Here is a 25,817-nt window from a genome sequence, read left to right on the forward strand (position 1 = left end):
ATAATGTTTTTCAGTCCAGCATTAAGCAGGTCATTTTTCCCTCTAGTACTTTTCCTGAAATTAGAATAAATTTTCATCAAGTAAATGGTATTACCTTGATTTTGTAATTTGATGTGTACGTAACTTTAATTTGAGACTCAAATCAAAAAAATGGAAATTGCCTTTGGCATCTTTTGAACAGTTTCTTTTAAAAAATAGAGTACTTTTTTTTTTCAAGGCGAACTACATACATACCTGTACTGTTGTTTTTGATTGTTTAGTTGTGTTCAGTTCTGTCCAATTCTATGTGACTCCATTTGGGGTTTTCTTAGCAAAGATACTGGAGTTGTCGCCATTTCCTTCCTCAGTTCATTTTTCAGAGGAAGAAATTGAGGCAAACAGGGACGTGGACTGCTTAGGGTCACAAGTAAGCATCTAAGGTTGCATTTGAACTCAGGTCTTCCCGACCCCTGGACCAACACTATCCACTGAGCTACCCCTCATATTTGTACTAACAGGTTATAAAATGCTAGTGATTTAAATATAGTGGTGTAGATAGTCCCTTGTTACAGCTGTAGTCTAGTTTCAGAGATATCCTTCCATCTTTGAAAGTAGTGGGCTTCCTTCTTAGTTTCAAATTCAGAAAACAAATGAACAAAAAAAAACCCCAACCCAAAACAAAACCTCATCATTTAAACAGGAAACAAGTATTCACTATGGAAGTAAAAAACCAAGCAGGGACCTTGTGACCTTGGACAAATCACTTCCTATCTCTGGACCTTAGTTTTCACATTGTATAAAATGGGGCTTGACCTCTGAAGTCTCTTTTAGCCCTAAATCTAATGCTTTATTTGTATTTAGGGGCAGATTATATGTGGAATGTGATTATCCTGAATTAATGTTTTTATAAGTAAAAAATTTATGTTGATAACCATTTTTCTTGATCCTCTTCTGATAAAGTAACTATTTTGTATTCATATCTTAAATAGCTTTATTATGCATTCCAAGATGATCGGTATCTCTACATGGTAATGGAATATATGCCTGGTGGGGATCTTGTTAATTTAATGAGCAACTATGATGTGCCTGAAAAGTGGGCCCGCTTCTATACTGCAGAAGTAGTTCTTGCTTTGGATGCAATCCATTCAATGGGCTTTATTCATAGGTAAGAATTTAAATCACTAAAAATTGTTTTCTTGGTTTGTTAAAATAAAAAGTGAAAAATTGTGTAAGTTATCCTGGCGTCAAGGTTCCTTTTCAGCTAATATAACTGAAGAAGATAAATCTTTTAAAATTCATAAGCTTATCTTTCCTTTTTAAAATACAAATCATTACATCATTCTACAATTTTCATCACAGTCTGTTTAATGTAGAGGTCATTCATGTAATCAGTAATACTTATATAACATTCCTTCTAACTTCTTAACTTTAAAACACAGTATATGTAATAGGAAGACATTGCCAAAAATTTTTTGTAGTACTTTAGGAGTTAGCCTAATTTTTTTTTTCCTAGAGATGTGAAGCCTGACAACATGCTGCTGGATAAATCTGGTCACTTGAAGCTAGCTGATTTTGGTACTTGTATGAAGATGAATAAGGTTAGTATATTTTGGTAGAAGCATGGTTTAGCCAAATGAAGAAAATTACATTGTTAAAAAATGTTACTAACCTTATGTGGGCTTCTGCAGTTTTGACGTGGACTGTCTTTATTTGTTGAACTGGATACCATGGTAGCAATGCTGTATAAAGAACTTGTCCATGATTTATTTTTTCCTCTCTATTTAGGGTAAGTGTAGATTGCCAGATTTACTAAATCCTTCATAACAACTTTGTAACATGTACTTATTGGTAACTGAAAATGGAGTTAGTTTTAATATTACTAAATAGTTGTATCAGTATTGTGAGTTGGCTCCAATAAATTCTGTCACTGTGTTTATACTTTTACATTTTATCGTGCCTTTGGATTTTGAGTTACATTTTATTGTTCATAGCTGTAAAAAAGCAAGGATTCTACTCATTCCCATTAAAATAGGACTTTATTTTAATATTTAAGGTTTGTCAGAAAATAGCAATCAAGTAGTTAAAAATTACCTTTTTCCAAGAAAACTACTTTTATTAGTTTATTATGTATTAGGAGGAAGTCCTCTTTGGCAGTTTTTAAACTAAAGGTTTTATTGCAGTTTTTAAAATTGCTAAATGGGCAAGTTTTGTGCAAATTATATGGAATTTATTAATTCAGTAAACCTTTATTAAGCTCTTAATTCTATAGTGCATTCTAGTAAGTACATGATTAGCCATGTACACAGATACACATAGTGTATTAGAAGAGAAAAATTTATAAAAGGAGTTACAAAGTCCCATGAGTTTATATGAGAAACTATAGCTTTGAGGTGAATGTTGGAGAAGAAAAGAAAGAATCTGGTAAAACTTCTTAGAATTGGGGATAATTGATCTTATTTTATAAGATGGCAATAGTTTTATTTTTGTATTTCCCTTTTGCTCTTTGCATTTTCAAGCATCAGATATGGTATCAAGGTATCAGATTTTTTAGCAGTCCATAACTAAGGTCTTTATTTATTGAGGGTATATATGGTTCTTCAAAGATATTTTATGCCTTAAAATTGTAAAATTCCACTTGAGTGAGGTTTCTCAAGTGTTTAGCATATACTATGCAATGCACTGTGTTAGGTGCTAGAGATACAAAGATAAAAAAATGACAGTGCCTCCCTTCAAGAAGTTTACAGTCTAATGGGATGTGTATATGAGAGATAAAGCAGGCACACCCAAATAAGTATGGTGCAAAGTTTTATCACCCGGTCAGCAACCTGTCAGATAAAAAACAAGAAACCTGAAGTAAGAGAAATCACTTTTAGCAGTAGAGATCAGGGGAATCTTCAGAGAAAAAATTGGTACATAAGGGAGGGCCTTAAATAAAATGAAGGAATATTATATGTCAAAATGTAAAAAGAGTGTTTGGGCATGGGAAATGGAATATGCAGATAAACCACGTTTGGAGTGGAAAATATTAACTAAGGATCAACTAGTATCCTGGTTTGACTAGAGGTTATAGGGAAGACCATGTGAAATCAATTTGGGAAGGTAAGTTGAAGCCAAATTATTGAAGGCTTTAAATGCCATGCCTAAGTGGTTTGTGTTTTATCTTAAAGGCTTGAGGAAGATATTTTTATTTTTTAAAGAACAGGAGTGACATAGTCAGATTGTGCTTTAGGAGGGTGATCTTGGCAGTAATATGAATATATGGATTGGAGAAGGAAGAGCCTGGAGACAGGAATACCAGGTGATGAGTTGTTAAAATAGTACAGACAAGGAATAATGAGATATTGAACTTGGAAGATAACTGTCTAATAGAGAGATCAGGATGGATGTAAAAGAATTATTGAGGAATAATTAATAAAGCTTAATACAGACTGGATAATGAAGGGGTGAGGAAATGGGAAGATTCAAAATTGATCAGGGTTTCAAAGCTGGATGGTCAGCAAGATGGTGGTGCCATCAGCAGAAATAGGGAAGTTTTTGGGAAGAGGAGCAGTTAAGGTCTTAGGCTTTTAAAGGTCATCTTGTCCAGCCGCATTACATATGAGGAGATTGAGTCTCTGAGGATCAAGTCAATTGCCCAGGGTTACACAGGTAGTAAATGGCAGACCTGAGATTTGAACCTAAGTCCTCTGACTCCAAACCCAGTACTCATTCCTCCATACCGCACTGATTTTACTTTCAGACATGTAGCCCATGTAGCATTTGAGTTTACTAGTGGCAAAAGATTTCTAAGAAGCAATTAAAAATAAGCTCAGAGGGGAGATTAGAGAGAGGGAAAGAATGGGTGAAGATTGGAAGGTGTAAAGATAAAATAAAGGTGAAAGTTCATCTACTGAGAAGGGTTAATAATAGAATTAGGAGGATGGATGCCTGAGGAGAGTGGAGAAGATTTGGAATATCTGCTTTATGACATGTGATAGAGAGTTAGATGAGTAAGATTGCCATGCAACAGTGAAGTCCAATTAAGATTAACCAGGATGAATTTGTTGTCTCATTATGCAGTTTAGTGATATTTTCCAACAGTATTCTAGTAGCACAAAAGGTGATGATGATGAGAGAAGAGGATTGTTTTACTGTGTGTTTTGTTTTTATCGAACTTTGCTCCCACTGAAAGTGTACTCTCCCTTAAAACAGAAACAGCAAAATGGCCCTAAACAAGACCAAATACGATAGCCATGACTAAGAGAGTAGACAGTATTCCTCATTGGTAGTCTGTCACTTCTCTTCTGAAAAGAAGGATGTGTGCTCTGATATCATTCACCAGGAATCAGTATTAAGCATTGTACTTGATCAGATTTTCTTTTGTCCTCTAGCGTTATCTTCAACATTATTGTACATTTATTATACATTATTATTATCATTGTATATATTTTATTAGTTCTACTTTCATCACATTATATGAATTCATATGAGACTTCTTGTGTTTCTTTGAATTTCTTATGTTCATTTTTTTCTTATCGCATGTTAATAATCACATACCAAGATTTATTCAGTCATTCCCCAATTAAGGGGCATCAGCTTTTTAGTTTCTAACTTTTATAAAAATGATGCTAAAAATAGTTTTTGTTACTGAACTCATTGGGGATCATAAGCCCAGTAGTAGGCTTGCTGGGTCAAAGGGTATGAAGAGTTTAGTAAGTTTTTTTTCCTCCACATAATTCCAAATTGCTTTCCAGAATGATTGGATCAATTCATGCTTCCACCAGCAATGTATCAATATTCCTGCCTTCTCATAGGCCTTTTAACATTGACAGTCTTAAAAGCCTTTATCATCTTAGGACAGTATATTTATTAAAGTGACTGACTATGGATTCAAGACCATTAAAGGAGGAAAAAGGAAGATACAGAACAGGGATAATGGAGGAGATGCAAGAAGGGATATATACTGTAGGTGCATAAAGGTTGCTTTAAAGGGACTGAAGTAATAATGTTGACAAAGATAAGTCCAGCAGGAATGATATAAGAAGTCGTGGAAGGATAGGAGATTATATTCAGAAAAAGGAATTTCAGGGTTAAGGGTGTTAGAAGTAGAGAAGTTTTAGGTAACAGGGAAGTATAAAATGTGGCCTCTTCTTTGGATGGCTTGAGGGCAAGTAGAGCTAAAGGATCAAAACAGGAGGTTGACGAACCTGAGAAATGAGTATATTAGTCATCAGTATCACTGTTTTCCATTGTCAGGGATGATATAGTTGGGGTGAAAAGGAAGACTGTTAACTAAGTGTTTTTCATTGAGGGAGGTAAGATAGTCCTAGAGGTCAGTAGATGGCAGGGATAAGGATCCAAATAGAGTGAAATAATCCATTTGTGTTATGAATTTGAAAGGAGAGAGAGATGGGGTTGTTGCATGATGGAAGTGGACAGTAAGGAATAGTAGAGTCATTCTGGCCTTCTTTGTTCTTGTACTCTCAGTATGATGGTGAAGGGTGTCCTATTTCATTTAGTGCCAGAAAATAGAAGGTCTGTAAAAGAGGAAGAAATTGAGGATACCAAGGTAGTTTTTAAACAATAGAATGAATATCCAGAGGACAGAATGGGAAAGGTGGAAAGAGAAGGATAGGTATTACTGCATGACAGGTTTAAGAGGGTGTGAGGTTTGGAGTTTAGTTGGAAGAATTCGATTAGTTGTGGGGTAGAGGAAATGCCAGGTTTGTAGAAATATGCAGAATAAATCGACCTCAAGATTCTAAGTAGATTCTAGATGTGAGAGAAACTTGACAGATAGATACCTTTTTCTGGATGATTTGGAAGGCTGGATAGTTATAGTGTGTGAAGGAGGAAGGTCTTCACTGATTTCCTCTCTCTAAGATAATTCTAAAAAGATTTTATTAAGGAAAAAATTCTTTTGTATGACTGAGTTTATGTCTATATTTGGATTCATACTCTGATTTACCACTTTTTATAGGAAGGTATGGTACGATGTGATACAGCAGTTGGAACACCTGACTATATTTCTCCTGAAGTATTAAAATCCCAAGGTGGTGATGGCTATTATGGGCGAGAATGTGACTGGTGGTCAGTTGGGGTATTTTTATATGAAATGCTTGTAGGTGAGTAAAATAGAACTTAATATATTTATAGCGTAGTTTATCCTAAAAACTCATTGCTGAACTATTATCTTTAGCTTTTATTTTGCTAATCTGTTTATTTTGGCTGATATGGAACAAAAAGCTCCAATAGTTAGTCATTAATCACTTAATATAAGGTATATTTTCCTGATATATTAATCCTTTTTGGGTTCCAAATATGCATGTCTTTTAGCTTTAACTCCTATGTATTGAATATAGATTTGGATGCTTTTTAAACTTGATGTTGATGGTTTAAATATAGGAGAAAATTTTGTTTTATTATATTACTTTTTCAGGTGATACACCATTTTATGCAGATTCACTGGTTGGGACATATAGCAAAATTATGAACCATAAGAATTCTCTTACCTTCCCCGATGATAATGATATCTCAAAAGAAGCAAAAAATCTTATTTGTGCCTTCCTTACAGACAGGTAAAGTATCTTACAAGCAGACAAAATATTTTAAAACTAGAATGCTAAGGGGATTTTCATTCTCCGTCTTATCTGTGATAAGGACCTATATTTTAGCTATTAGCTACTCATAATATCCAATATTTTATTTTTAAATTAACCTCATTCGTGAACCCAGGAAGAGTTGCATAACTTTCTGTCTTGTTTTAATCTAAAACAGGCTGTGTGGTAGGGAGAAGGGATATTATCTTAGTATTTGAACCTTACTTTGTAGCTGCAACTCTTGGCAACCTTCATTAATCATTGAGCTTCTCTCCCTTATTGACTAAAGCACAGAAATAAATAAGCCATGATTATACTTTCATAGAATTTTAGCTGTAGAAAGGATTTTGAAGATCATGGAATCCAGTGATCTCAAATTTACATTTCATATTTTAAGTTTATAGTACTATTCCAATTGTGTTATATGAATTTTTGTTTGTCTTTACAAAGACAAAAGAACTGCATAATATTCCTTGTAGGTGGGGCTGTATCTTTGGGGTTTGAGATTCCTGATCTACCCTAATACCTTCTCTTTTACCAGTGAGGCCAGAGCCAAGTCCTAGACCTGAAAAGTAGGGAGAGGTGGAGTCAGTGGAGTTCCTGGTGAGGATACAGAATAGATTTAGGAGGAGGGAGACAGAAGGACAGATAGAATTTTAGGAGCTTCTGGTTTGCCTCCTCTTTCTGTCTTCCCAGCTAGTTAATTTCCATCTCATTGTCCATTAGAGAACAGATAGTATAGTGCTGGAGGGCTCAGGTAAGTGTGCTTCCTTAAAGAAGAACTTGGAGCTGATTCATAGGGTTTGTTCTCTGGGAAGACTCTTTCCCTTCTCCTGTAAGCAAAGAAATTAGGCAATCTAGAAGTCAACATGACATCTAGTAAAAACAGTGTGAAAGATGATTATTTTAAAAAATGGAGATTGTATTTTGGGGTGACTATTGATGTGACTGTGGATTGGTCCTATCTAGTTATTCTAGAGATCAGTTTGGAAACATAACCTGAACTGTTGATATCCTTTGATCTAGTAATTACTATACCCAAAGGAGACCAAAGACAGAAACAAAGGTCCAATACATACCAAATATTGATAGTGGTGGAATGGGGTACTGTAAAAAATCTTCATAGCAGTTACTCCCTCTCCTACTCAAAACAGATATTCTCTATCCCAATTTATTGGAAGTTGTCCTATTTAACAGACATTTCATGCATAGATCAGAGGGCTTCCCACTCCTTGAAAAACTTTAGATTTAATAATTTTAAAATTGGAAGAATTTTTATATTTAAGTTCAAATTAACTTATGTGCTGCTTCACTTGTCCTGGTTGGATCACATTAGGCATTATAGTGCAGAAATTTTTCCAGGGAGATTGATAGTGCTCTGGTGGTTAGAAAGTTAATATGCTTCCCTAAAGAATCTAACTTCGATAATTTGACTGAACAGATCATTGGGCTTTTCCTTTGTATCTAAATGTCATTACATTTATCTTTTGTAGAAAAGCAGCTAAATTTCCTGTTTGTGGGATTGCAGTTGAACTTCAGGTTTTCAGATATGTTTTGCTTATGCGTGACAGTAGGCCCACAGATAGCTGTGGTTAGTGTGACACTGCTTCTCCATTTTGATGAACATTCTCATATCTTATTAGAGAGGTACAGAGGATTAAGAGGCTGCGTGATACAGTGAAAAGAACATGGGACTGAATAAAGACAAGATGGTGAATTCTAGGCTTGACTTTCCCATTTAACTAGCTCTATTCCTTGGGCAGCTCACCCTCTGAGCCTTCATTTCCTCATTTCTGAATTATATCTAAAACCCTTTTCCCTGCATATTTCAGGGTTATTTTGAGGGAAGCACTTTGTTTTCAAAGTGCTGTGTTCTATAAATGAGAACTATGACTTAGATGGTTTTGTTGTCTCTTTATTGTGGGTTTTCTTTCTACAAGTACAGATCCCAACTACTCCACTTTTGAATAATTATAAAAGATAGCATTCATGCAGCAGCTGGTAGAAGACAGCAAGCCCGTTATTTGAAGAAAATCAAAATTTCCTGCTGCTTAAAAAGCAAGAACTCAAAAGTCAGCTAATAAGCACATGTTTTTATTTGGGATATTAAGGGAGTTTTTAAAAAAGTTATCAAAGAAAGTGAACTTGTTTTATTATGGAACTACATAAAGATACTTGACCTGTAAATTCTAATTGTTAATTTAAAAACCACATTGAATATTAACAAAGTGCTTTTCTTAAAATTTCTTCTGACATTCCTTTTTAATGTCCTTTTCCATTCTTTCTCCAGTTATCAGCTAAACTGGGGTATGATCAAAGTGAATCGTGCAGAATTATACAAAAAGCCTTTTCAAGTTTATATTAATCATATTTAGGACATTATAGCTTTCTGTTTTTAAATACAGTGTATTGTGAGAAACTCTGTTATGTACTATAAAATGCCATATAATTGTGAGCTATTTTAGCATCTTAAGCATGTTTTGTGTCATTAACTTTTTAAAACAGGGAAGTGAGATTAGGACGAAATGGTGTGGAAGAAATCAAACGACATCTCTTCTTCAAAAATGATCAGTGGGCGTGGGAAACTCTTCGAGATAGTAAGTTGTCGCACCCTATCCTCCTACCCTATTACATACATGTGTGTGTACACACAGATAATTCCTTATTCAAAAAAATTACTTTCAAACTAATGTGTACATTTTTGTGTCTGCTTAAAAATAAATAACCCAGGTGCAGCTAGGTGGTGCAGTGGATAGAGCACCAGCCCTGGAGTCAGGAGGACCTGAGTTTAAATCTGGCGTTGGACACATAATACGCACTAGCTGTGTGACTCTGGGCAAGTCACTTAACCCCAATTGCCTCACCAATAAACAAACAAACAATAAATAAAGCAATGGATTATAAAGGAAGGAACTGGTGAATAGTTGAACTGATTCAGTGCTTCAGCTTGAGCTTTGTAGCATTCTTCATAAAGTAGCTGGACAGCAGAAAGTACAAACACAGTGGTTAATGGAGAGATAAGTACAATGCGAAATCAGCATGCCAGCACCTCCAGATGTATAGCCCAGTAGTGAGGAGAGTTCCATGTATGTGATTGATGGCTGATATTATCTGAAGTGAGTAGTGCTTCCTGATGAAATTTAACTGGGCTCTGACCAAAAGCTTTAGCTGCATAGAGGCTGAGTAGGTTTAATGAGTAATCATAATAACTTTGACAAAGAAAAGGAAAAGTTTGAATTTTGAATTGAAGCCTAAATTATTTTACTATATCATTTTGTACAATAGTTACCGTCTTGAAAAGTTTAAAATGAGTTTATTTAATTATTGTTTTTGGTGTACTAAATGAACCTCAGTGTTTAAAAGATTGCTATGCAAGGCATTTTTTGTGCAGTTGATAAATATTTCCTAATTTATCTAGCTTTTAATAGGTACTTTTAATCTGTGAGGTTTGCTGAAAAAGTAGCTTTCTCCAACAGTTGCATTTTGCCTTTTAATGGACATTTTAGTAGTTTTTACTTAGCTCTTTAGTCTTTGCTCTGTGGTTAAGGAAAAAAAAAGAGTTGAATCTTTTTCCCATTCTCTCCTTCCTTTCATTCTACCCAATAACCAAGAGTTCTTAAATTCTGCTTTGGTGACCTCTTCTATTCATGATGACTGGGTTTAGTGCGGCCTTCTGAATTTTTTCGGAGTTGAATTATGATAACTTTTGCCATTCCCAGTTCTTCTATCAAATAAGAATAGAGATTAGAAAAGGTTTTTCCCGTATGTGTTATGTTGTATAGTAAAAATGAAAAACTTATTACCTGGTGAAAGCTTCAAGAGAAGCATTGTGGCCAGAAGGGCAGCTCTTATACTTTTTTTTGTTTCACTTAGAGCCCATCTTCACCAGAGCAGACTAGGAAAAGTGGTAAAATATCTGCTGTCAAATCTTTAAAATCCTCAATGGAAACTGTCAACATCAAACAGACTGAGTTTTGAATCTTACTTTGAAAAAGAATTTGGGGCTTAGGAGATTTTAAAAAAACAGATACTTAGAATTTGTGATTAAAGTGATTTTATTTAGCAAATCTAAATTTTAAATCATATGTTACTTAAAATCTGAATTTATTAAAAGACAGAATCCATTAAACATTAGGAGGTAATAACATAATGCATTTATCCTTGGGTACTTTGAATTTTATTTCTAAGCAATTGTATAGCTCAATCATTGCATTAAAGAGATTACTTCCATATGTTGGTAATCTATGATTTCATTGGTGTTGCTGCTGCCTTCTCTAGTACAGGTAAGTCAGCTCTATTCCTACTAGCATGATTTCTGTGGCCAGAAAAGAAATTTGACCCTAGTGAACAATCTTCTGGTGATAAGGTGGTTTTCTGATAAGTGATATAGAGCCAGTATTTTTAGATCCCCACTGGAAAATGTTCCATTTGGAGATGATATTCAGAAACCTAGAGCCACTTCTATATCATGATGAGATACTGGTATTTTAGTAATGAGTTGGTAGGATTATGCATTATTATTAAAGTTTTGCTGCTTCAAAATTTTATAGCCAAGTGTGATTTCCCTTTCATATGATGTCATAGTATTTTGTACTTTTCCTGTGTACTTATAACATTTGAATTTGTATCTCTCTGTCCCATGCTAGATGGGGATGCAGGCTCCTAGAAGAATGAGGGACTGTCAAATTTTGTGTCTTCCTCAGATCCTAATAGTACATTGCACATAAGAAATGCTTAATACATGTTTGAATAGTGAATGGATAACCAATGCTAAAATAGATTTTTTAAATGTATGTATTTATTTTGGACATGACCACTGAGTGAATTTGTTTTGCTTGAGTATGCTTATTTATTACAAGGGTTGGGTTTTTTTTTCCACCTCTGCTTTTTATTGGAAAGGGATTAGCATAAAAAGGGCCATTGAAACATTTTAGAAAGTTAAAAGAAGAGAGAATAGAAGGAAGTTCAGAAGCAAGCACAGACAAGCAAGACAATTCTGAAAGCAACTTGTGTTATTTATTATATGCTTTAAAAAACAAGTGGTACAGAATGAAGATTCATGAATGATTTTACATATTTTCTTTTCTGAGTTCTACTGTGTATGTGGAAATTGTAAGGGGTTTTTTGGTGTTTAGGTTCGGAATAAAAACATTTTAAATACTTGTATTATGTAGATACAACTTTTCATTTTTAAGTTCCATATTTGCCCAGAAGGCTTCTATGAGTTGAAGAATGGCTAAAGTCTAGAAAAATTTTACAGCTTTGACAAAATCAATTGCAAATGAAGCCAATAAAAAGCAAAACAAAACTTAAAATATGTGTGAATATGTGAAAGAAGAACAAGCAAGAGATTAGTTCAGAAATCATTTTAAAGAATGTGTTATGTGGGAAAGAATATTGAAAGGAAGTAATATTGACATATGTATCATACACTTTTACTCTTGAATAAGTTGTATCAAAAAAGTTACTTTTATTTACAATTTGTTACACTGATTTTGTTGTTCGGTTGTTTCAGTCTTGTCTGGTTCTTTGGGACCCCGTTTGGGGTTTTCTTGTCAAAGATACTAGAGGGCTTGTCATTTCCTTCTCCAGTTCATTTTACAGATGAGGAAACTGAGGTAGACACAGTTAAGTGACTTGTCCAGGGTTACACAGCTAGTAAGTGTCTGAAGCCAGATTTAAACTAGGGTCTTCTTGACACCACGCCCAGTACTCTATCCACTGCTTCATTTTGTTGCCCATTACACTGTAAGGAAATGTAACAAATAATAACACATTTAAATATAGTCAATTCTTTTTGAATATAAAGTAATAGTAAGCCAGGTCTGACCAGACAGATATGGTGGTTCAAGTTTGAGATTGGAACAAAATGAAACATTAGTAGTCCATCTTGACAGTTAGCAAAAGAAAGTTTACTTAACTATAACCAGAGGAGGTTTACTTAGCCATAGCAGAGGAAGGACTTTTAGAGCAGGGAAAGGAAGAATATTAATCAAGGATACAGTCCATTGAATTGAGCATAGCTTCGTGGTGTTAGTTATGTTGCTGGTTTGCCTGTTTGAAGCCACGGAGACAGCTAGACTGCCTTGTGGATTTGTTTTACTTAGGTGACCAGGAAGCTGTGTTAATGGCTTGAGCCTTAATCCTGATTAAGTTAACCAATAAACTCTTGAGTAAAGGTTCAGTGTCTTTTAAGGAAAAGAACTAGTCAGTCCCACAGTGTTGGGGAACTCTGATATACATCACTGCTACCACACAGGAAATCCACTTAGTTTTCTGAACACCATTTTTTACTATGACTCTTAAGAGCATCAAGCATTTTATGTATTATAAAACCACAAGACTTCCCAAAGCAGAAGTATTTTTCTGAATGTTTAATTTAAATAAAGTTTGAGGAAGAACTCTATGTCATTTGATCTATGCCAGGTACATACTAATAACATCATGAATATTCACACAATTTCTCATGATCTCATGTATTAAGAATGGATCGATTAGTTATAAAATACTAGGTAACAGCAATATTAACTTTTGTAATGTAATAGTTAGGTGGCATTTTGTTGAACTAGATGGTACACCAGAAAGAATGCCAGGCCTGGAGTCAGGAAGAGTTACATTCAAATCTGGCCTCAGGCACTTACTAGATGTTACTTACCATCTGTTTGCCTCAGTTTCCTCACATGTAAAATGAGGATAATAATAGCACCTACCTCCTAGGGTTGTTGTGAGGATCAAATGAGATAATAATTGTTAAGTGCTTAGCACCGTGGTTGGCTAAGTGCTTTATAAATGTTAGCTATTATTATTAGCTATCAGATGTAAGAAATGGAAATTATTAATAGCATGATGTTTATTGTTGAAACACTGATTCTGAATGCTATTTTCAATCTATTCAGAAAATTAGGGTGATAATGGTTATTAAAGATAAAATCTATTTATAATGATGGTCATTACAATGAAATATTTTGTACAAGAAACCTATTATAACCACAACCTAACAGGTAGGTGATATCATTGGTATTTTACTAGCTTGGTTACATTTAATCCTCTATATTAGTTCATCCATATAATAAAAATCTTTTTCTGATACCCGCTGTGTAATTGTCATTCCATAACTTGATTATATACTAAATATGATACTAAAGGTGTTGTAGAGAGAAGCACATCATTTCTTTTTTTACTCACTGCAGAATGACTACAGGAACTGGATTCAGTCTTATTCTATCTCTAATTTCTGTAGATTAGGAATGTACTTATAGCTTTTTGATAACTATTTTAGATTTGTTACATGAGACTTGAACAGCCTCAAGTTACTTAGAAAAAAATGAAACTCAGTAGTTTGGATTGATTCTTTGTGGACATTTATTTTGCTTTTTAGCCAAATAACCAATTTTCTTTTATCCTTAGCTGTTGCACCTGTTGTACCTGATCTCAGTAGTGACATTGATACTAGTAATTTTGATGACTTAGAAGAAGACAAGGGAGATGAAGAAACATTCCCTATTCCAAAAGCTTTTGTTGGCAATCAACTACCTTTTGTAGGATTTACATATTATAGCAATCGTAGGTAAGCATTCTGAAAAGTATTTTTATTAGCAGCTATAGGCGTAGTAAAATCATTATTTGATAGATAATTTTAATAATACTTCAGATGTTGGAAGCTGTTTTAGTAACATTAAATCCACCTGCTGTCTTTTCAAGAAAAGCTATGGGATTTTCTATTTAATTTATTTTATATTATTCCATGTTAGTGAAAATGTCATTGCCTTTCAGATATTCTTTTATGAGTTATGCAGTACATGTTTTTCCCTCACATTTGGACATTGCATATATATTATATAGCATGTTATAGCTAAAATTAAAAAAAATAAATGATTAATTTTAACATCCAAAGAATTTGGGTAAAAATTAAATCTTAGAATAACAGAAACCTGAAGTTCTGCTATCATTAAATTAGTACCTTGAAAAATCATAGTTATTAGCGCTTTGGGATACATCTTTAACTCTAGTTAAAAGAGCAAGCCTTCTTTATTCTGTTAGAATATGTGTCATTGATTTGATTGCTTGTTGTAATGCTAGGATTAGCCTACTAATGTTGAACAGACTTAAACTTTGATTTAATTTTCAAATATTTAATTAACCAATCAGTTGACATTAGCATTTAATGCTTTTTTCAAAACACCAGGGTGACTTACTATAATTGCTAAAGAAGTACCAGAATTATATTAAACAAGGGGAAATGTAAAACATATTGCCCCTAGTATTTCTTTGTTTAATGTTTAGGGTTTTTTTTTTTTTACTTATAGAGAGCATTTAAAAATATACCCAAGAATGTGCCTAGAAGGTGAGATGTTCTGGTGGAAGTAGCACTGAATCAGTAATCAGAAAGTCTGGATTATGATCTTGGCTGACTGTGACCTGGAGCTAAATCACTTTCCCTCGCTAGGTCTCAGTTTTCTCATATAAAATGAATTTGGTTGAACTAAATAGGCTTTAAAATCCTTTGCAGTTCTCACATTCTATAATTGAAAAGTTGGAAAGTTTAGGCCTTCTGAGAAATAAATAGTTAGCACAATACCAAGAAATTTCACCGAATTGGACATTTATTGAAACATAAGCCTGTTTATCTTAAAAACTTTTTTTTTCTGATCAGAGGACCTATCTAACTCAGTATTGCATATCCATTTCAACAGAGCAGGTTAAAAAAAAATTAACTCTGTTACCTTGGAAACTTCCTGAATTCCATATGTATAGCCTTAGTATGAAATTTTCATTTTTTTGACCTGCATCTTTTTATAAAAGATGCCAAATCCTCTTCATGTCTGTCTCAGAAAAATGAGAAAATAAACTGACACTACTTTATATATCTTCTAATAATGAAATCTACAAGACTAATATTTGCTTTTTTGTTATAATACCAATAAATGGTTAAACCTCATTTTGGTAGTTTGTAAGAAAAATATCCCACATCAAAATATAAGCAACAGAACTTTTAAAAAGTAATCTTTTTTTTCTAATACTCCCAATATTCTTTTGATAAATGCTATTTTCTGGTTTTGGTGAATTTATCTTTGGTGATGAGAAGTGGCTTTGATCCAAAATCACATAGTCCTTTACTTTCACAGGTATCCTACGCAATTCTCTCTCCCTAGCCTCCACCAAAAAAAGAGTCTCTCTTGGCTTTTTGTCATTTTTTATCAGAGTTATATCTTATCCTTGAGTTCTCCAGGAGCTCATTTCTGAAAAGTATGGGAAGCAGAGCAAATTTTGCAGTGACCTATATAGAGTATACGATGTTTTGTATTTCTGCCTCAGCCAAGTAACTGTTATCTTTGCTTAAAGTGAAAGCTAGTCTCTTTCACTGAAGAGAATGTAAAAGACTGAGATACTTTTCCACTTTCCAGATTATCAGGAGGGATACAGTACTCTTAAAAATATAGAAATACCTCAATGTAAAAACACGAAGAAAAGAGTATGAACATCCAAATGAGAATCCTGATCTGTGTCAGAATAGAAAGAAAACAAAAACCAATGAACATTTGAAACTAAGTACCAGATACGAGACTTAACTGAGGAGAGGAAAGATCCTTTACTTTGGTGTCAGCTTGAGGTTTTTAATGTACTGTCCCAGAGGTCTGTGCTCTGGCCCTTTACTATAGTATAGATAGTATGCATATATCTGCTGATGACGGAATCTAGATCACATAGCTAATTCATTCGATGACAGACAGACAGACACACACACACCTGTGTATATGTACAACATACATATACATATTTTCACAGGGTAGAGTTTTGGACCATTTTTAATAAGGTGAAATCAAATACATTTGGACTTAAAATTTCAACTTCACAATTAAAAGATATGGGATGTATGGCCATGGAGACGGTCCCAAACTGCATTGGTAGAGGGAGTTTTCTCACCTAGCATTTTCCTGTAAGAAGAAAACTATAAGCCCAGTCTCTATTCGTAATATAAAAATATCCCTGGTATATAAAAATCTTTATAAAAATATACGTTCAGTGACTGATAGCATTGGCTTATTCATTCTGTTGTCATATTTTATATTTACCAAGCAACATTGTAGATGTTCACTAAGTAAAGTCTGCCTATTAGTATCATGAAGTTTATTTTTTAAACCTCTTTCTCTCTAAAGACACTTCATATGTATATATGTATAAATAGAAGGTTGTAAAAGCCAGATATATTGTAATCAAGTTGGGAAAAACTTTTACTATTGAATTGTAGCTTAGCCTTCATGTTGAAAGCTGTAAATAGCACTCAGGCAGAAAGTCTGATTGTTTTACACTTCCCTTTATCTTCTGGAATTCCTAACTATTCTATTCTCCTCCAGAAAAATCCACTAAATGTACAAAACAACACAAGGAGGAAAAAAGAGCCATTTTGGAAAAGGAGAAGTAGGAAACTTAGCACTTGCAACTTCTTTGCGTTTTCCATACTGTATTTAAAACTTTTTCCTACTTGTTAATTCACTAGAGAGACTGAGGTAAAACTATTTTGTAGAATCTTAGAGTTGGAGGAGACTGTGCTTAGAAGACATATAATAAACATCCCATTGTATATTGGGGTCCTGTCTGAATGATCCCTGATAGATGCTACTTTAATATTTCTTGTGTCCATCTCTCAAAGCAGCTCCATTCCCTTTATGTATAACTCAGTTTACATGAAGTTACATTGCATTACACCAACATTTGAGGGTTTCAAGAGCTTTGACCTCTGCTTGATACTTGCAGAGTCACCTAGAAACTTTTGTTGTATTATTTTTTTCCAGAATATTTGATATTCTGACAGGTTTGAGGTTACCATTTCAAGGTCCATACACCTTTTACTTCCAAAGTTACAAGAATAAGTAATACCTGAAAAATTTAGTTTAGTCCTAAGGGGTTAAGCAGGAGGTAGTGGAAGTTTGGATTATCTTATTTTACTCAATGATAATAGACTGATAAAATATTTATTAAGGGGTTACTATGTGCCTGGCACGGTGCTGAGCTCTGACAATAGAAATCCAAGTATATGAGACAAGTCCCTGCCTTCAAGGAGCTTATATTCCAAAAGGAAGATAGCACTTAAAGGGGAGCTGGAATCTGGAAGCAAGTAACACATGGTGGCATGGTGTGGAGATGGATGAGAATTGGTGTGAAAGCGTATTTCTGAGCAAAATAAAGGTAAAACTTCACCAATCAGATCTGCGAGAGTCAAAGATAGTGTTCAAAATTGGGGTCTGGAAGAGAAAGATTGAGAATGATAGCAAGCAGCATGATGAGGAGATGGTCAGGAAATGAGGAAAGGTAATCAATATCTTAATGCCTGTGATATCAGTTCTGACTTTTAACTTTGGGGACGCCAAGGTGTTATTTTGTTATGTTTTAATTTTCATTTCTGTATCCTTACATTTGTTTTTATATAATACCTTTAGCATAGTACTGAATATATGATAGGTTCAATTCTTGAGCATTGATACTGGCTTTTAAAATAACCTTTAAATAACCTCTCTCCTAGATATTTATCTGTATCTTCAGCAAATTCTAATGATAACAGGACCACCTCTAATGTGGATAAAAGCTTGGTATGTATTTCCTTATGATTATTAATTGGCTTTGATTTGGGATGGAAGTGGGAAGTACTATTTATATGATTTAAAGGTAATTGAATGTAAACTAAGGTTATTGTTTCTTGTTTAGGCAATTATTCAGTAAAAGTATGCTGTGGAACTTCTTTCCAAGGCATCTTTTTAATTCTAGAGTTTAGAATCTGACAAGTTTAGTTCATTGAAACATAAATACTGCCTTGGAAAGGTAATGTTGGTGAAGCCTATATGGACCCCTTCTCAGAATTTTTAAAATATTTTTTAATTGCATAAAATAAAATACATAGGATTACAAAGGAAATTGATTATATTGAAATACAGTTATCAGAATCTTTTTTCTCAAAGTCAAGTTTGCCAGTGGACATAAGGTTAACAACCACTTATCTAGTGCCTAGATTGAAAGCATTTTGGCAGAGCTTTGTTAAAGATGATTAAGGATTATATTTCCATACTAACATGTTCAGGTCTGAAGGCATTATAGTAAGCCAAGTGAAATCCTCTGAAGCTCATTACATATGGTTGATATAATTATTATTGCATGTAATCTTTAGCTTTTCTAACTTACATGTGAATGAACATGAGCTCATTTTTTTCCTCTCCCAAACAGGAACAAATTTGGTTCCCAGTTAAGGTTAACCTGGTCTCTTTATATGATAAATGTATATTTCACTATAAATTACAAATGGACATAACTACGTTTATTTAAATATCAGTTTTTTATAAAAACTCACTGGTTTTTTAGAGGTCTCATTTGTCCATTAGTTTCAGTATGTCTTTAACCCCAACCAGAACCTCTATCAATTTTTTATGAAAGCAGAAAAGTTGGAAAATTTATTGATTTGAATTTCAGTTCTCCTTATCTAAATGACCTTCCAACAGAACTGCAAACAGTGAAATCTAAAAAGTAACAAGTGAAAAAGAGGCAGAAAAATCTAGATTGGAATAAATTAGCTTCTAAATAGTAGAGCTTTAACTTTATCAATTTGGTTCATTACTCTTAGAATGCTCTGTTTTTTGTAAAAAATGAATGTTATGTCATCTTTAAAGCAGGAGAGTTTGCAAAACACAATCTATAAGCTGGAAGAACAACTGCATAATGAAATACAGTTAAAAGATGAAATGGAGCAGAAGTGCAGGTGAGACTAAACTTAAATAACGTGTCTTAGAGACTTTAAATTGTGTAGGAGATGCTTATTTCAAAGCCTATGCTATGCAAATACAATCAAGGTCATAGAAAATGTTTATAATCAATTTAAAGTTATGAAATGAATATTTAAAAGTTGTCATTGTGAATATGTACTCTTAAACTATGTCTACTCCAGAAGTGGAAATGAGTATTTGCTAATGTTAGAATTATCATAGATATTTTCTCCCAAAGATTTGAAATGCAGTTTCTTTTCCTTAGCATGACTCTTAAAATTACCTATATGATCTACACTGCACTGACCTATGTGACATTTAGTACAGTACTGTAGTTAACTGTGCAGTATTGGTTAGCAGACTGAAGGAGCAAATTCAAAGAAACAGCATCTTTGTAAAATAAACAGTATCATAAGATTGGATTTAAATGTATTTCTTATATAGCTACACTATTGAAACACCCTGTTTTCTATGGTGATCTTCAGTAGCATTACACCATTTTTTCTATTGGCTTAATACTAGTATAATTAAAGGAAAGCATGCATATTTAAGAAGACAAAGATTTGAGGATTTTTTTTTTTAGTAACTACATAGTAGGGGACTCAAAGATGACCTATAAATGTTTCTTGATTGAAATAACAAAGAATTAAAATGATATCCTTATCATTGCAGAACAGGATATTGTTGTATAAATGAAATACAAAGATAATCCCAAAACCTCGATTTTGCCAGTATTTATTTGAAGTTTATTATTGTTTTTTTCCCTTGCCTAATCTTCCATCAAATTGACAGTGATCAATGAAATAGCCAAAATGGAAATAGCAAGAGGGGAGACAGGTACTGATAATAGGTTTCCAAATAATCAAGAAGGGATTGTATTTTCATTATACCCAATTTTGTTTTGTAGAACTTCAAACATAAAACTAGACAAGATAATGAAAGAACTGGATGAAGAGGTAGGTTTTGGTTTCTGATCTTCAAAAATTTTTGAATGTGGAAATTTGTTTTGCTATTTCATAGCAATACTTAACTTAAAACCTACATATTGAAATACTAAATAGAAGGTTAGCTTATGTGTGAAGGCTTAAACTTTTCACCCAAAGTCACACTATGAAATAGAGGGCTAGATTTTAAGGCCTATGCTATGTAACTACACTGTGGGTCACAGAATATGTTTATAATCAATAATTAATTCAAAGTTATGAAGTGAATATTTAGTATCATTTTAATTCCCTGACCACTTCATTTCTTTAAAAAAAATTTTTTTTAATGCTGTCCACATCTAGAAAAAGAGCTATGGAGTCTGAAGCACATTATTTGGTCTCTCTTTTTTTTGGTTGTTTGTTTCTTCTCTCTTGTGGTTTCTCCCATTGGTTCTAATTCTTCCTTACGACATAAATAATGTAAAAATAGGTTCGGTATGAATGTATATGTAGAGCCTGTATCAGATTGCATGCTGTCTTAGGGAGAGAAGAGGAGAAGGAGGGGGAGAAAATTTAAGACTCAAAAGCTTATGTAAGTGAATGTTGAAAATTTTTAAAAAAGGAATAAATTTTAAAAATAAAGAAATATTAAAATCTTTTGTTTTCTCCCTTCCTCCCCTTCTGAAAAATAAGAAAAAACAAAAACAACAACCTCATTACAAATTTGTGACAAAATTAAGGAAAATAAATTCTTGCATTGGCCATGTCCAAAAATGTATTTCTCATTCTGCATATTGAGATTGTAACTTCTTTCAGGAGGTGGGTAACATTTTCTGTCTTTGGTACTATACAATTATATTTTGTCATTGTGTTGATTAATGTTGTATGTCGTCATTTTTAGAATACTTTAAAACTTTAGTAGGTTATGTATAAACTTCAGTTGAATAATAGGTAAACATGTTTACAATTGAGAAAAAATTGAAAATTATAGATGACTGGGGGAGAGAGATAATTTAGAAATGAAAATAAAATTGTGTAATTAAAAATTTTTAAAGAAAAGGTTCAAACCCAGCAAGATGAATGTATTTGGAAGAGTTTAAACAATGATGAAGTGATAGGGGCAGCTAGGTGGCCCAGTGGATAGAGCACCGGCCCTGAAGTCAGGAGGAACTGAGTTCAAATCCGGCCTCAGACCAAACACTTGACACTTAACTAGCTGTGTGACTCTGGACAAGTCACTTACCCCTGATTACCTCACCAAAGAAGAAGCAAAAACAAAACAATATAATAATGGAGTGCTTTCTTCCTGCGGGAGAAAAAGGAACACTCAGAATCTTAATGTTGTCATAGTTTACATAATAGTTTATAGACAGAATTAAAATAGGACAACAAATATGTTGAGGGTAGTTTAATTCTCTTTTTATAGTCATAAGAGAAAAAAATACAGAGAAAATTGAATGAACTGGGAAGAAATTAGGAAGAAGGGAATAGAACTTACCGATTCTCATAGTTGAGGTGTGCAAAAAGAGCATATAAACATGGAAGAAGAAGGGGTAAGGAGAGCAAGTTATTACATGAACATCATTCTCTTTCTGTTTTCTTCTTGCTGAGTTTTGTTGGTTGTTTCTGGAGATGCAGTTAATTTGTGTGGATTTATTTTGTATCCTGTAACTTTGCTGAAGTTATTGTTTTCATTTTTAAAAGTTGGCTGTTGGGTTCTCTAAGTAAACCTGTTTCTTCTTTGCCTGCATTTATTCACTCATATAATATTTATTGTTGATGTGTTTGGTTGTTTTTATAGTATTAAGCATCCCTGCAGTGAATCTAACCTGGTTATTCTATATAGTCTTTTTGGTACATTTCTGTAATTCTTTGCTAATATTTTATTTGAATTTCTGTGCCTATATAATTTGAGGAATTTGTTTTTTGGTTTTCTTCCTGTTTTGACTCTGATTTGATTGTCAAGACCATGTTTGTGTCATGGTAGACATTTAGTAGGATCTCATCTCTTCCTATTCTTGTGTGTGTGTGTGTGTGTGTGTGTGTGTGTATGTGTTTTTAATATGATATTAGTATCAATTGTTTGGTAGAGTTTACTTATAAATCCTTCTGGTCATCTTTTTTTTTTTGAGAGTTCAAATAATGACCTGTTCAGTTTATTCTTTGAGATAAACTAGGCTATCTATTTCTTGTTTTCTTGGTCTGCAATTTGTGTTCTTTTAAATAGTCATCCATTTCATTTAAATTTTATTGTTGTTCAGTTGTATTTCGATTGTGTCTGACTCTCCATGACCTCTTTCTGGGTTTTCTTGGCAAAGATACGGGAATAGTTTGCCATTTTCTTCTACAACTTATTTTACAGATGAGGAAACTGAGGCAGACAGGGTTAAGTGACTCTCCCAAAGTCACACAGCTAGTAAGTGTCTGAGAATGGATATGAACTTGGGTCTTCCTGACTCCAGATCTGGCTCTCTAACTGTTGTACCACCTAGCTGCCTAGCTTTAAATGAAGTTTAAATGACTTTTTTTTTAAATTGAAATAGTTGGCAAAAATAGTTCCTAATAAATTCATGTATTGCTTCTTTAGGAAAAAAAATTATAGGTGACCTAAAGGACAATGAAGAGGCACATGGTTGACATGAGGAGAGTATAGCATCTTAACAGCAAAAAGTCACACAAGAAAAGCAGTATAAAGGGTATCTCAGTAGATCTGTATGACTGGAAAAAGAGAGAAGCTGGTCTTGTAGTGAGAGCAAGGGATAAACAACAGGACAGCCTACATACTCCATGTGTATCTATGCAGTGTCAGGAAATCTAGAGGAAGATTCTGCCAACTCATAGGGTAAGACTTCCTGTGAAGAATTTATGGTAGATCATGGACAAGAGTTTCACAGGATGTGAAGGCATGAGTGTGTTGTGTTCTCCAAGTTTGGGCAGAGTACCTATAATGAAGAGATCACAAAACCATCGACATCATAATCAGAATATTAATAATTTCTTTCTACAGCACTTTAATATTTGGATTTTTTATTTTTTGTTTATTTATTTTGGCTAGAACAATGGGGTTAAGTGATTTGCCCAAGGTCCCAGTTAGTATCTGAGGACAAATTTGAATTCAGGTCTTCTTAACTACAGGCTTGGTGCTCTACCTACTGCACCACCTAGGTGCACATAGTGGCTTTGCATAGTGGCCTTCTATCTACTTGCTTCCCTTTTAAAATATTTCCTTGTCTATTTGAGTTCATTCCTACCACTAATTCCTGTGTTATAAGGTTTTTCTCCTACATATCTGTTTGCCTAATGGACATTTTGAATTGGGTGTGCCATAGTTATCTTAAACTTAACATGTCCAAACTTACTTCCCTTTCAAAATCCTCTATCTTATGCCACCATCTTTCTGGTCACCTCAGTTTGAAATGCCAGGCATTCATCCTCACTCTTTCTCATTCTACATATTACATCAATTGCCAAATTTATTCATTCTACCTCTTCAACATTCTCTCATCTCTTTCTTCTTCCTTCCATTCACACTACCATCAGTATAGTTCAAGCTTTCATCACCCCACTCCTGCGTGAATGGTTATGGGGGATGGGGAGGAAGTGGCAAAGTTTAGATCCATTATTTGATAAGTATTGGGAGCTCTCTGAAGGGAGCTTTATCTTTCAGTGCAGATCAATGAATCTTAAAGTCTTAGAGTTGTCTGGAGGCGCTGAGAGTTTCCCCTACTTGCCCCAGGGTCACATATCTAATATGCCTGAGCAGCTGATTTTAATCAGAGGTGGTCTTGAACGAAGTGTTCTTCACTCCAGGCTAGGCCACCCCCCTGTTCATTACACCATGCTACCTTTATCCACTTTTAACCTTTTTTATTCCATGGAAAATCTGAGTGTTCTTAATTATAAAAATATTTTTGCAATGATGAATGAAAGTTCTTATATGTATCTTTAGTATCATATTTGTAGTTTCTATAGTATAACTGTCAAATGCAAGAGTGAAATACACTTGTACCTTTACAGGCAAACTATCATTTTCCACAGAAGAAAAAAGGTTTCAGTGCTGTTTTTTATTGTAGACTGTTTCTTTGTTGATTTTTGTTCCATAATTTGGTAGATGTTTTCCTGTCCTCCTTACTAGGCCTCAAGGGAGTGGAGTAAACACTGCCAGTAACATCAGTTTTTTTCTGGTAGAGATTAGATAGTGATTACTTAGAACAGAGGAAAAAAGAGAATCTCTAAAAAAAAATTGGAATGGGAAAGAAGTTGTAACTTGATTCCTAGGTTTCTAACCTAAAGCATAAAGTCAGTGAGACAGTACATACTGGATAACTATCCAAGTGTTACTCAAAAAGACATGTACGGAGGGCCTTCCTTTTGCCTCTTAATAGCATAAAGTTGGACACCAGAAATCTTTGGAGGAATGAAAGAAGTTATATAGTATTTCCACTCTTAGAAACAACAGAAATGAGAGGATGCAAAGAATAAAATCATGATGTGGAAAATCTGAGGTAGTGAGCTTTGAAGAAAAGGAGCAATATTGTTTAAGCTTATTAAAAATCCAGTAAACTCTTTGAGGAAAAATAATAAATGAGTATCTTGAGAATTTTAATAGTAGTACATTTATGCTTCTAATCTACATAATTTGAGATGTGCAAGACATGATATATGCGTGGTGATAACAGCTACCATATCCAGCCAAGCCATAGAACAAACAGTGCACTTTGCATTTGATGTTAGAAAGATATTTTCAGGAGTTGCGAAGTACTGTACAAATTAGGCAAAATGAATTGATATAACTTTCATCTCCCTTCCATTTTAATTCTGTAATATCTATTACTCTGCCCAGTATAATTGTTATGAAATGGTGGCAGAGATTTTATATGGCATAGCCTCTTCCTTTTTTGATGAAAGAACTATTTATGTTTAACAAATACATGGATAACAAGAAGGCATTTAATAAATTGATTTCTTTAATAACTTAACAGATTCTTTTTTTATTTTATATTTCATTCAAAGTTTATTTTTTTAATCAACAAAAACCAGACTTTTCTCCCTCCTATTCCAGTTCTGCTCCCAAATCAGAACAAAAGAAAAACAAAACCACTGTTACATTTAGTTAAACAAAACAAATTTCTATTTGGATCATGTCCAAAAATATGTCTCATTCTGCACTCTTGAGTCCTTCACTTCTCTGTCAAGTAGTAGATAGTGTGTCTCATCATGATCTGAATTCCTGATTCTTTCAAAGTTACTTGTCTTTACTTTATTGTATAAATTGTTTTCCTGGTTCTGTTCACTTCACTCTGTTAGGTTGTACAAGTCTTCCTAGGTTTCTCTGAAACCATCCCCTTCAGCATTTCAGCACAAAAATATTCCATCACATTTCCTCCTCCCAGGTTCCCATTCATTTTTGCATCAAAAAAAGAGCTATAAATATTTTCATACACCTTTATTGTTTTGCTTAGGACTAACCTCTCCCTTAACTTATCCTCCCTCTAAGTCCACTTCCCCCTTTTCTCTCCCATTTCTCTAATGAGTGAATGTATTTCTATACTCAACTGTGTGTGGTGTGTATGTGTTCGTTCTTTCCT

General features: G+C 33.8%; 1 protein-coding gene across 3 annotated transcripts in view; it reads left to right on the forward strand.

The window, feature by feature from the left end:
• ROCK1 (Rho associated coiled-coil containing protein kinase 1) overlaps positions 1 to 25,817 on the forward strand; it is a 132,966-nt gene that overhangs the window by 60,843 nt on the left and 46,306 nt on the right. For 2 of the 3 annotated variants that reach the window (XM_020970649.2, XM_078153474.1), the window contains 9 exons: positions 969 to 1,144; positions 1,493 to 1,577; positions 5,939 to 6,083; positions 6,398 to 6,536; positions 9,063 to 9,154; positions 13,965 to 14,124; positions 18,079 to 18,145; positions 19,214 to 19,302; positions 20,214 to 20,262. In XM_020970649.2, the coding sequence (XP_020826308.2) occupies positions 969 to 1,144; positions 1,493 to 1,577; positions 5,939 to 6,083; positions 6,398 to 6,536; positions 9,063 to 9,154; positions 13,965 to 14,124; positions 18,079 to 18,145; positions 19,214 to 19,302; positions 20,214 to 20,262 (1,002 nt within the window). The remainder of the gene's footprint in view (positions 1 to 968; positions 1,145 to 1,492; positions 1,578 to 5,938; positions 6,084 to 6,397; positions 6,537 to 9,062; positions 9,155 to 13,964; positions 14,125 to 18,078; positions 18,146 to 19,213; positions 19,303 to 20,213; positions 20,263 to 25,817) is intronic. The other variant, XM_020970650.2, reaches the window with a different exon arrangement.

The sequence above is a fragment of the Phascolarctos cinereus genome, unplaced genomic scaffold, assembly GCF_003287225.1.
Source record: "Phascolarctos cinereus isolate Bilbo 61053 unplaced genomic scaffold, phaCin_HiC Scaffold_4;HRSCAF=312, whole genome shotgun sequence".
NCBI classification, from domain to species: Eukaryota; Metazoa; Chordata; class Mammalia; order Diprotodontia; family Phascolarctidae; genus Phascolarctos; species Phascolarctos cinereus.